The 13,383-nt window shown below is 36.5% G+C and overlaps 1 protein-coding gene across 1 annotated transcript in view; it reads left to right on the plus strand.

Annotated features, from left to right (window-relative positions):
• The first annotated feature begins 411 nt into the window (after positions 1-411).
• The window catches only part of LOC128648625 (fatty acyl-CoA hydrolase precursor, medium chain), a 124,202-nt gene continuing 111,230 nt past the window's right edge, over positions 412-13,383 (plus strand). Inside the window, exon 1 of the mRNA XM_053701413.1 lies at positions 412-569. Coding sequence (XP_053557388.1) covers positions 509-569 — 61 coding nt within the window. The 5' untranslated portion in view covers positions 412-508. The remainder of the gene's footprint in view (positions 570-13,383) is intronic.

Genomic DNA, 13,383 nt, shown 5'->3' on the forward strand with positions numbered 1-13,383 from the left:
TCCACCCCAGGGACCCAAAAACACAGTAGCTTAATTCCAAGCCACATTTTATACAATACATTTTCCTGGGGTTTAAAAACTGAATACACATTTCAACATTGTAGGAGAAATATACACCTGATCACTCACAATTCCCTGTTCTCTGTCACTATATATAGTGTGTATATATATATATATATATATATATATATATATATATATATATATATTTACTAATATCAGTTAAAGAATCTCATAAATGTGCAAAAAGTTCAAGCTAGAGTTGTTTATAAATGCAGTGACTGTGGGTAACAGGCATTGCAAGGAACCAATGAAAATTAGTATTACAAATATTTCCTGACGTAATGAATGAAAGCCTATGAGTAACAGTGACTGGCTCCTGTCCAATGACAGACTGCTCAAAGCCTCACATGCTTCTCTGGGCCACTGGCAAAGTTTCTCGCTGCTATAAGACTCTCTCTTCTGCATATTTTCACTAAACAATTTGCTGTTGCTGTTGGAAGTAAACATGGAAAATCTCATCCAAGTCCTTCTTGTGTTGTGCCTGACCTTGATGATAGATGGCAAAGGTGAGATAAATGCTCCCATTAAATTACTAAAGGACGTTTAAATGATTGCAAACAATTCTGTAGTGTATGCAGTTAATGTTTCCATAAACTGAAGAACTGAGACAATCTTGTTTACTGCTTCGCTGCAGCAAACGTCTGATCTGTTAGAATGCAAACTCATTATGTTAAAATATTCCTGAAGTCAGCTTAGCTTTGTCCTTTAATAAAAAGTAGTTTTTTAATGTGTTATGGAGATCATTATCAGTGCCTGTTTTTATTTAAATAATGTATTTAAAATAATAATAAAAACAAAACGTTACCTGATAAACTTATTTCCATGAGCTAGTAAGCATTAAAGGGACATTTTCATTCCAAATCACATGCTTTGTGTATTTCCTTTTTGTGCTAAAATAAGTAGTGGAAAATCTGCTGCTGAATCGCTCTCACCACACACACACACACATATATATATAATTTCAGATTTGAAAAGAAGTGATTGTGTGTGTATGTGTGTGTGTATATATATATATATATATATATATATATATATATACACAGTGTGTGTATATATATATGTGTGTGTGTATGTGTATATATGTGTATATATATATATATATATATATATATATATTTATATTTATATATATATATATATACCCCATTCTCTGTCATTCAAACACCGTTCCTGTGCAATCTATCTTTTTTGACTGCAAGCATTATTTGAAAGAGGGTGCACCACAAATATGTACATATGCTCTGTGTAAAGTAAAAGTCATTACTGATACACTGATTACAAGTGGAGTGCTATTTAATGCTCCAGTAAACTGTTTTCGCTCACACGTCTTAAGACCGCTGCTCCTTAACTCGTCCGCCACCTCTGAGGCGGTGGACAGCAATCTGCCCGATCACATACGATCGGGTTGATTGACACCCCCTGCTAGCGGCCGATTGGCCGTGAATGTGCAAGGGGCGGCATTGCACAAGAATTTCTAGTGAAATGCTTGTGCAATGATAAATGCCGACAGTGTATGCTGTCAACATTTATCGATGTGCGACGGACATGATCCACTACAGCTAATCATGTCCGTCTGCACATTGATAATTCCCCCCCATGTGTCTGACGCATTATTTTCCAGAAAAACATAATATAGTAACACCAAAAACCCTATAAAATTTCACATAATATCTATATTTAATATTTATACTATTTATACTGAACTTTAAAAATACCTGCCATGTTGGTAAAATACTGGCTTGGTAGAAATCTTAGGCATAGGAGCATGCATGCCTTATTAAAATGGGCTAAGCAATTACTTTGGGAAATAAGAATTTTGTGTAATTGAAAATGAATCTAATATCTCATGTCTAGGTTACTTATTCAATTTGTGCATAAATTCCAAGATGGTGTTTTCCTGTATAATGTAATTCTGCAAGCTAACGTTATTTTGCAAAAATGGTAGTTCTGCTCAAAAAAAAAAAAAAGGAATGGTTTGTTGTGTACCTCACAGAAACAAACATTTATATTTATGTGTAAATGAAATAAGTGAACAAATGAAGAAATTCCAGGCCATCGTTAAGTAAAATAAAATATAACTTTTATTCCATCCTTAAAATAGAGAGGGTTCACAAATGCAAATGCCCCTTAGGCCAATTGCTTAGGCTGACGCTTTCAGTTAAACGCTGTACTCCTAGCCCATAGCCAAATGACGATAAACAGCTCTACCACAGGGGTATGAAGTGGCTCTGCACTGAAGGGGCTAACTTGCTTGCTATAGACCATAATGTCTGATGATTTAGCCTCTGTCAGTGTGATAAACTTTTATTTCCAAATAAAGTTATGCAATATTTTCTATTACAACACAGCTCATATAACAATAATAATAATTAAAAAAAAATTAACCACTTACAGCCCTGACTAGATTTGAAGTATTATTTTTTTTGCTGCATTTTAAAATAGACCTTTTAAAGTGCATTACTTATTTTATTTTTTTATAACTGGTGTTTCTGAGCTTTTAATGTACACCAGTAACAAACCTACCAACATTTTTAGATAGGGAGGTGACCCACTGGTCTTTTGTGGGTACAACTGTGACAGATGTGGTGGTGGGACGTATGTGGGCTTGGGCCAAGCCGTGTCATAGTAAGATCCCTTCAAAATCCCTGTAAACTGGGACATTTGTCTGGCAGAGGAAGCTGCTGGAGGGGCAGTGGGCAAAATTCCCTACCCATGAGAATCCCACAAAATATATATATATATATATATATATATATATATATATATATATATATATATATTCATTAAAATTATGGGGGGAGATAAAAAAAAACCTGAAATTAAAATCCTCCATGTCTCAAAATTAAATCAATGTAAATATTTGCATAGGAAATTAGCACATCTAGGCAAGTATCCCTGCATGCTTTTCCCCAGAAATTCTTAATATACAATGTTTCCAATGCACAAGAGAATTGTGGGTAAGATATGCAAATTAGATATGCAAATTCTCAGTTTTTTGCTTCAAAATACTGTTTTGAGACAGCAATCATTTTAACAGGATTATGACCGCAAACCAGAAATCACTCACTAGACAAGCCTGTTTCGTTCTTTTTGGAACTCATCAGTAGGAGATAGATTTCTGGGTGCTGCATTGGTAAAGCTATTTTCATGGTTAAACCAAAATTCATTAAAATTATGGGGGGAGATAAAAAAAAACTGAAATTAAAATCCTCCATGTCTCAAAATTAAATCAATGTAAATATTTGCATAGGAAATTAGCACATCTAGGCAAGTATCCCCGAATGCTTTCCCCCAGAAATTCTTAATATACAATGTTTCCAATGCACAAGAGAATTGTGGGTAAGATATGCAAATTCTCAGTTTTTTTGCTTCAAAATACTGTTTTGAAACAGCAATCATTTTAACAGGATTATGACAGCAAACCAGAAATCACTCACTAGACAAGCCTGTTTCGTTCTTTTTGGGACTCATCAGTAGGAGATGTGCTAATTTCCTATGCAAATATTTACATTGATTTAATTTTGAGACATGGAGGATTTTAATTTCAGTTTTTTTTCTCCCCCCATAATTTTAATTAATTTTGGTTTAACCATGAAAATAGCTTTACCAATGCAGCAACCAGAAATCTATCTCCTACTAATGAGTTCCAAAAAGAACGAAACAGGCTTGTCTAGTGAGTGATTTCTGGTTTGCTGTCATAATCCTGTTAAAAGGATTGCTGTGTCAAAACAGTATTTTGAAGCAAAAAAACTTAGAATTTGCATATCTAATTTGCATATCTTACCCACAATTCTCTTGTGCATTGGAAACATTGTATATTAAGAATTTCTGGGGGAAAGCATGCGCAGAGAGTTGCCTAGATGTGCTAATTTCCTATGCAAATATTTACATTGATTATATATATATATAATTATTTTTTTTTCTTTCATGTAATTGGCAAGAGTCCATGAGCTAGTGACATATGGGATATACAATCCTACCAGGAGGGGCAAAGTTTCCCAAACCTCAAAATGCCTATAAATACACCCCTCACCACACCCACAATTCAGTTTTACAAACTTTGCCTCCTATGGAGGTGGTGAAGTAAGTTTGTGTTAAGATTTCTACGTTGATATGCGCTTCTCAGAATCTCAGCATTGTTGAAGCCCAATTCCTCTCAGAGTACAGCGAATGTCAGAGGGACGTAAAGGGAGTATCACCTATTGAATACAATGATTTCTCTAACGGGGGTCTATTTCATGGGTTCTCTGTTATCAGTCATAGAGATTCATCTCCTACCTCCCTTTTTAGATCGACGATATACTCTCAATCTATCATTACCTCTACTAATAACTGTTTTAGTACTGGTTTGGCTATCTGCTATATGTGGATGGGTGTCTTTTGATAAGTATGTTTTTTATTTCTTAAGACACCTCAGCTATGGTTTGGCACTTTATGCATTTTTATAAAGTTCTAAATATATGTATTGTACTTATATTTGCCATGAGTCAGATTCATGTATTTCCTTCAGCAGACTGTCAGTTTCATATTTGGGGAATTTAAACATTTTAAGAAATTTATTTCTTACCTGGGGTTTAGTCTTTTTTTCAATTGACTACTTTCTTGCTATTGCGGGTATTAGGCCCACGGGTGCGTCTAATGCTAAACTTTATTGCGTCATTCTTGGTGCAAATTTTTTTTGGCGCGGAAAAAGAAGTTTATGACGCAACTTTGTCATTTCCGGCGTCATACGTGACGCCGAGACCTTTCACATGGCGGCGTCATTAGTGACGCAAATGTGTCATTTCCGGTTATTTTTGACGCCAAAAAAAGTTTACGTTACGTTGTGCGTCATTCTTGGCGCCAAATTTTTTCAATATTTCAATACCCCATTGTTGTTTGCCTCTTGCTTTTTGCTCTATCAGAGGCCTATGCTTTTGCATTTTTTTCCCATTCCTGAAACTCTCATATAAGGAAATAGATAATTTTGCTTTATATGTTGTTTTTTCTCTTACATTGAGAAAGATGTCCCAATCTGATCCTGCCTCAGACGTTTCTGCTGGAACATTGCTGCCTGAAATTATTCCACCAAATGTCATTTGTAATAGTTGTCATGATAAACTTTTACCTGCAGATGGTGTTTCCATCAGTAATAGTACATTGTCAGTTGCAGTTCCTTCAACTTCTAATGTACATGATATACCTGTAAATTTTAAAGAATGTGTATCTGATTCTATTCTGAAGGCTTTGTCTGCATTTCCACCTTCTAATAAACGTAAAAGGTCTTTTAAAACTTCTCATTTAGCTGATGAAATTTCAAATGACTAGCAACATAATAATGTATCCTCTTCTGATGAGGATCTATCTGATTCAGAAGATCCTTCCTCAGACATTGACACTGACAAATCTACTTATTTATTTAAAATAGAGTATATGCGTTCTTTATTAAAATAAGTGTTAATTACTTTGGATATTGAGGTAACCAGTCCTATTGATGTTCAGTCTAATAAACATTTAAATGCTGTTTTTAAACCTCCTGTGGTTTCCCCAGGGATTTTTCCTATTCTTGAGGCTATTTCTGATATGATTTCTAGGGAATGGAATAAGCCAGGTACTTCTTTTATTCCTTCTTCAAGGTTTAAAAAATTGTATCCTTTACCAGCAAAATCTATAGAGTTTTGGGAAAAAATCCCCAAAGTTGATGGGGCTATTTCTACTCTTGCTAAACGTACCACTATTCCTACGGAAGATAGTACTTCCTTTAAGGATCCTTTAGATAGGAAGCTTGAATCCTATCTAAGGAAGGCCTATTTATATTTAAGTCATCTTCTCAGACCTGCTATTTCTTTGGCTGATGTTGCGGCTGCCTCAACTTTTTGGTTGGAGAATTTATCGCAACAAGATTTGGATCCTGACATATCTAGCATTACTCGCTTACTGCAACATGCTAATAATTTTATTTGTGATGCCATTTTTGATATTATCAAAATTGATGTTAGATCCATGTCTTTAGCTGTATTAGCTAGAAGAGCTTTGTGGCTTAAATCTTGGAATGCTGATATGACATCTAAATCTAGATTACTATCTCTTTCTTTCCAAGGTAATAATTTATTTGGTTCTCAGTTGGATTCTATTATTTCAACTATCACTGGAGGAAAAGGAGTCTTTCTGCCTCAGGATAAAAAACGTAAGGGTAAATCTAAGGCTTCTAACCGTTTTCGTTCTTTTCGTCAGAATAAGGAAAAAAAACTCAATCCTTCTCCCAAGGAATCTGCTTCCAGTTGGAAGCCTTCCTCTAATTGGAATAAATCCAAGCCATTAAGGAAATCAAAGTCTGCCCCTAAGTCCGCATGAAGGTGCGGCCCTCATTCCAGCTCAGCTGGTAGGGGGTAGATTAAGGTTTTTCAAGGATTTTTGGATAAAATCTGTCCAAAATCATTGGATTCAGAGCATTGTCTCTCAGGGGTATTGAATAGGATTCAAAGTAAGACCTCCTGTGAGAAGATTTTTTCTCTCATGCATCCCTGTAAATCCAGTAAAAGCTCAGGCTTCTCTGAAGTGTGTTTCAGATCTGGAGTCTTCAGGGGTAATCATGCCAGTTCCTCCTCAGGAACAAGGTTTGGGGTTTTATTCAAACCTATTCATTGTACCAAAGAAAGAAAACTTATTCAGACCAGTTCTGGATCTAAAAATTTTGAATTGTTATGTAAGAGTACCATCTTTCAAGATATTGACTATAAGGACTATTCTGCCTTTTGTTCAGCAAGGACATTATATGTCCACAATAGACTTGCAGGATGCATACCTTCATATTCCGATTCATCCAGAACACTATCAGTTTCTGAGATTCTCTTTTCTAGACAAGCATAACCAATTTATTGCTCTTCCATTTGGCCTAGCAACAGCTCCAAGAATCTTTTCAAAGGTTCTGGGTGCCCTACTATCTGTAATCAGAGAACAGGGTATTGCGGTGTTTCCTTATTTGGACGATATCTTGGTACTAGCTCAGTCTTTACATACTACAGAATCTCACACGAATCAACTAGTGTTGTTTCTTCGGAAACATGGTTGGAGGATCAATTTACCAAAAAGTTTCTAGGCTTCCAGATAGATTCAGTGTCCATGACTCTGTCTCTAACAGACAAGAGACGTTTAAAATTGGTTGCAGCATGCCGGCACCTTCAGTCTCAATCATTCCCTTCAGTGGTTATGTGCATGGAAGTTTTAGGTCTCATGACTGCAGCATCGGACGCGATCCCCTTTGCTCGTTTTCACATGAGACCTCTACAGCTTTGTATGCTGAAACAATGGTGCAGGGATTATACAAAGATATCACAATTAATATCCTTGAATCCCAATGTACGACAATCTCTGACATGGTGGATAGATCACCATCGTTTGGTCAAAGGGGCTTCCTTTGTTCGGCCAACCTGGACTGTGATCTCAACAGATGCGAGTCAGGTTGGGGAGCTGTTTGGGGATCTCTGACAGCACAAGGGGTTTGGAAATCTCAAGAGGCGAGATTACCAATAAATATTTTAGAACTCTGTGAAATTCTCAGGGCTCTTCAGTTTTGGCCTCTGCTAAAGAGAGAACCGTTCATTTGTTTTCAGACAGACAATATCACAACTATGGCTTACGTCAATCATCAGGGTGGGACTCGCAGTCCCCAAGCTATGAAAGAAGTATCTCGGATACTTGCTTGGGCGGAATCCAGCTCCTGTCTAATCTCTGCAGTGCATATCCCCGGTGTAGACAATTGAAAGGCGGATTATCTCAGCCGCCAGACTTTACATCCAGGGGAGTGGTCTCTCCATCCAGATGTGTTTTCTCAGATTGTTCAGAAGTGGGGTCTTCCAGAGATAGATTTCATGGCCTCTCATCTAAACAAGAAACTTCACAGATACCTGTCCAGGTCCAGGGATGTTCAGGTGGAAGCAGTGGATGCACTGACACTTCCTTGGTGTTATCATCCTGCTTATATCTTCCCGCCTCTAGTTCTCCTTCCAAGAGTGATCTCTAAAATCATCATAGAAAAAGTCTTTTGTGTTGCTGGTGGCTCCAGCATGGCCACACAGGTTTCGGTATGTGGATCTGGTTCGGATGTCCAGTTGCCCGCCTTGGCCACTTCCGTTACGGCCGGACCTACTATCTCAAGGTCCGTTTTTCCATCAGGATCTCAAACCATTAAATTTGAAGGTATGGAAATTGAACGCTTATTTCTAAGTCATAGAGGTTTCTCTGACTCAGTGATTAATACTATGTTACAAGCTTGTAAATCTGTCTCTAGAAAGATTTATTATACAGTTTTGAAGACTTACATTTCATGGTGTTCTTCTCATAAATTCTCCTGGCATTCCTTTAGAATTCCTAGAATGTTACAGTTCCTTCAGGATGGTTTGGATAAGAGTTTGTCTGCAAGTTCGTTGAAAGGTCAAATCTCAACTCTTTCTGTTTTATTTCACAGAAAGATTGCTATACTTCCTGATATTCACTGTTTTGTACAGGCTTTAGTTCGTATTAAGCCTGTCATTAAATCAATTTCTCCTCCTTGGAGTCTTAATTTGGTTCTGAAGGCTTTGCAGGCTCCTCCATTTGAGCCTATGCATTCTTTGGACATTAAACTACTTTCTTGGAAAGTGTTGTTCCTTTTGGCTATCTCTTCTGTTAGAAGAGTTTCTGAGCTATCTGCTCTTTCTTGTGATTCTCCTTTTCTGATTTTTCATCAGGATAAGGCAGTTTTGCGGACTTCTTTTCAATTTTTACCTAAGGTTGTGAATTCTAACAACATTAGTAGAGAAATTGTTGTCCCTTCCTTATGTCCTAATCCTAAGATTTCTTTGGAAAGATCCTTACATTCTTTGGATGTGGTAAGAGCTTTGAAATATTATGTGGAAGCTACTAAAGATTTCAGGAAGACTTCCAGTCTATTTTGTTTTATTTTCTGGTCCTAGGAAAGGTCAGAAGGCTTCTGCTATTTCCTTGGCTTCATGGTTGACACTTTTGATTCATCAAGCTTATTTGGAGTCGGGTCAGGCCCCGCCTCAGAGAATTACAGCTCATTCTACTAGATCGGTCTCCACTTCGTGGGCTTTTAAGAATGAAGCTTCAGTTGATCAGATTTGCAAAGCGGCAACTTGGTCCTCTTTGCACACATTTACTAAATTCTACCGTTTTGATGTATTTGCTTCTTCAGAAGCAGTTTTTGGTAGAAAAGTTCTTCAGGCAGCTGTTTCAGTTTGATTCTTCTGCTTTTTGATTTAAGTTTTTTTCTTTCAAAAATGAAAATAATCTTATTTTTTTTGGGTTGTGGATTAATGTTTTCAGCAGAATATGGCTGTTTTTATTTTTATTCCCTCCCTCTCTAGTGACTCTTGAGTGGAAGATCCACATCTTGGGTATTGATATCCCATATGTCACTAGCTCATGGACTCTTGCCAATTACATGAAAGAAAACATAATTTATGTAAGAACTTACCTGATAAATTCATTTCTTTCATATTGGCAAGAGTTCATGAGGCCCGCCCTTTTTATGGTGGTTATGATTTTTTTTATAAAGCACAATTATTTCCAAATTTCCTTTGTTGATGCTTTCTACTCCTTTCTTTATCACCCCACTGCTTGGCTATTCGTTAAACTGAATTGTAGGTGTGGTGAGGGGTGTATTTATAGGCATTTTGAGGTTTGGGAAACTTTGCCCCTCCTGGTAGGATTGCATATCCCATATGTCACTAGCTCATGGACTCTTGCCAATATGAAAGAAATGAATTTATCAGGTAAGTTCTTACATAAATTATGTATTAACAAAATGCATTAACTATGCAATGTGCAGGGCTGTTCTTGCAGGAGATACTCACTGGGTTTAGCTCTTCATAATGCACAGTTTATGGCACAGTTTATGGCGGGAATTGAAATGTGGTAGTACACCTGCCATTCGTCTTCGTGTTCAAGATTATATGCACGCTCCTACACCTTTTTCTTGTATAAAATTCTTTATTTTATTTTTTTTCTTCTCTAAATTTTAGTAGAAAGCCTCCTTTAGAAAATAAACATCAGTTTGTTTTTTTTAACAAATATGAGAAAACAACATCTTGGTACAAAGTGAATATAAAGGTGCAAAAATAAACCATCAACACTGTAGTTTAAGTGTACTCCAGCTGTCATTGCACATTAATGTTTCAATATTGAAAACAGTCTTTAATTATATTATGTTCTCTGGAAGACAGCGAGCCTGGAGTTTATCAATTATGTGTGATACCATAAAAGGTCAGTCAGATCAAAGTAAGAAAAAGGAAGAAAGGATAAAGAGATGAGGGTGACAGAGATTTCCACATCTCCAGAAATATTTAAGTATCTTTTTATATGCTTTATAGAATGTTTCTGGAGTGAATGCAATTAGTAGGTGTCACGGTGTAATCAGCAACGTATCCGTCAACAACAAGCTTCCTAAAAACATGCACGTGTGGGTGCCTGACTGCGTGAATTTACAGGGCAGTGTATGCTTATATATTTCATATTTACAGAAGAGCTGATCAGTAGCCCATTGTCTGGCTGTTCCCCTCAGCTTTGGAGATCCTTGTTTCCAGTTTTACTGTATTGTTCCTGTATACCTGAGTTCCATCTGTGCTTTCAAGCCAAGCCTGTACTCTTGGTATTTTGTATACTATCTATGCTAACAATTCTACATACTTGTGTAATCTATGCTATCAAGTTGTCTGCATACTTGTGTATCCTGTATAACATATGAGCCATCAGGCTAAATCTACATTCCTGTGTGCCTTGTAGGCAATCTGTGCTATCAATCTAGTTCTGCGTACATGTTTATCCTGTATTTCATCTGTGTATTTATATTTGTGCAAAGTTGCTTATCTGTGCCTATAAAGACAACATGTTTCTCAGATACACACTGTTTCATCAGCCTGATGAAACAGCGTGTTACTGAGAAACGTGTTGCTTTTCAGATTTTATTAACCCCTTAAGGACCAATGACATACTATGTACGTCGCTGGTCTTTCTATAAGGATTGTGTAATTAATAGCTCAGTTTTATCGCCAGTGGTGAGACCGCACTATTTTCAGTCACCAGAAGACAGGATGGAGGGTATAATAGTGCGGTCCTGCCGCTTGTGGCGACACCCGTGCTATTAGAAACAAGAAAACCCTTAAAGGGACACTATACCCAAACATTTTCTTTCATGATTAAGATAGAGAATATAATTTTAAACAACATTCCAATTTACTTCTATTACCTAATTTGCTTCATTCTTTAGATATACTTTAATGAAGAAATAGCAATGCACACGGTGAACCAATCACAGGAGGCATCTATGTGCAGCTACCAATCAGCAGCTACTAAGCATATCTAGATTTGCTTTTCAGCAAATAATATCAAGAGAATGAAGCACAATAGATAATAGAAGTAAATTAGAAAGCTGTTTAGAATTGTATGCTCTTTCTAAATCATGAAAGAAAAAATTTGGGTTTCATGTCCCTTTAACGACCGTCGACATACATGGTACATTGTGGTTTTTAAGGTGTTAAAGTTTTTAACTTATTATTCACTCCTGTGGTTTAATAGTTGCCACCTACAGTGCTAAAATTCTTTAACATTTTACCACTCTTGAGTAGTGGTGACAGTTTGGACATTGGTCTACTGTTAATCCAAGTCTTCTTGTGGTGGTGTTCCTGTGGCTGGTGGTGAGCTTGCCAGGCAGCTCTTAGGGTCCTGGTCTGTGTTGTTAGCTCTGAGTGCTTTCTCACAAGTGAGCAAAATCTTCTGACTTTGCATTAGACTGTTTATTAAAGTTACTACACCATAAGGCGCCTTCTATTTGTTTGGAGAGCAGCCCTGAATGGATGATGGCGCGGCTAAAGAATTACTCTCCTGCGCGTCTCTACACTTGCTTGTGCACTGGAAGGAGGAGCAACTCACATCTGTGGTCAGGTTGGACGGTTTAGCGGTCAAGTCTCTGCTGCCCGAATCCGCTTGCATCCTTCAGTGGAGTTTGCTTTTGTGAGCAATAATAATAATTCACTGCTCTATTAACCTCTGTAATAAGTGTACCATAAACATTTGTGACGCTTTTTATTACATTTTAATAAATAGTTTTTTACCATATTGCCGTGAGAGTACTGTTTGCCCACCAGTGCAAAGTGGGTGTGCGCATTTCCTTGAGCTTAGGTATAAGCTCCAACACATGTGAGTAGGCATTTGGCCACAAGCTTGATATATATTCTGGATAGTGTTACAGAATTACACTATGTTGCATGTTCTCTTCCTTTTTTCTGAGAATTTCTAAAGATACAAAGAAACAGAAGATTCCAAGCAAGAATACGCATATCCTTACAAGAACTCATAATTTTATTTTCACTTGTTTTTCTTTTTTCATTGGTGCTTTCATGATCTTTGATTGTGTTATCACATTTATTTCATTTTATTTCGATGTGTGGTGTTTGGTATTTTTTATTTATTAGCGGCTAAAGAATAGATTCACTCCATCATCCATTCTGGGATTTTTTTGGACTATACAAACATTTTTAATTTTTATTTTCTATTAGAATGGTTGTATGATACTTTTTTTTTTAAATGCATCCCATTGACTCTACGTTTTTGACAAAGTTAAAAAAAGGTATTAAAGGGACCCCAAATAGTTTTTTTATTATTCAGATAAATCATACCATCTTACACAACTTTCCAATTGACATCTATTATCAAACTTGCTTCAGTGTCTTGTTGTCCTTTGATGAAGGAATACACTTCCAATAGTGATGGTAAACACGCTGTTAAATAATTTAAAAATGCATGAGACACTGCACAATTAATAGGGGTAGACTTGATGGGCCTTTTGTTCTTATCTATTGTCAAATTTTATGTAACACTACTAGTAACCCCTGGAGAAGTTACTATTTAACAGCTTCAAGATCAGCTTATATTGACAACTGGGATAGAGAATGTTCTTGATAGAAAGTGACTATAGAGTACTCTTACTAAAACCTAAAAATAATTTGTGAATTCTCATTGGTGCACCAAAAATAATCACCTATGAAGGAGCCAATGACAAAATATTCCAATTCTATGACAGCAAAGTAAGGTTACTAATTCATCACCTCTGCCATTTTCACATCCTTTAAATGATGTTTTTCCCAATCTGGCAAAAATGGTCAACAGGTCTTTTATCAGTATTTGGCAGATGTGAAAAAATGCTGTAAAACACTGCCAATTTCAACTGTGGTGCAAAGACAATAAAATTTTAATTGAAGACCAATTTGTTTTCTACAACAGACAAGCAACATTTAAAACAATCCATGCTCCCAGGTCAGGACAATAAACCTATTTAAACAG

The sequence above is a fragment of the Bombina bombina genome, chromosome 1 (assembly GCF_027579735.1).
Source record: "Bombina bombina isolate aBomBom1 chromosome 1, aBomBom1.pri, whole genome shotgun sequence".
Taxonomy (NCBI): Eukaryota; Metazoa; Chordata; class Amphibia; order Anura; family Bombinatoridae; genus Bombina; species Bombina bombina.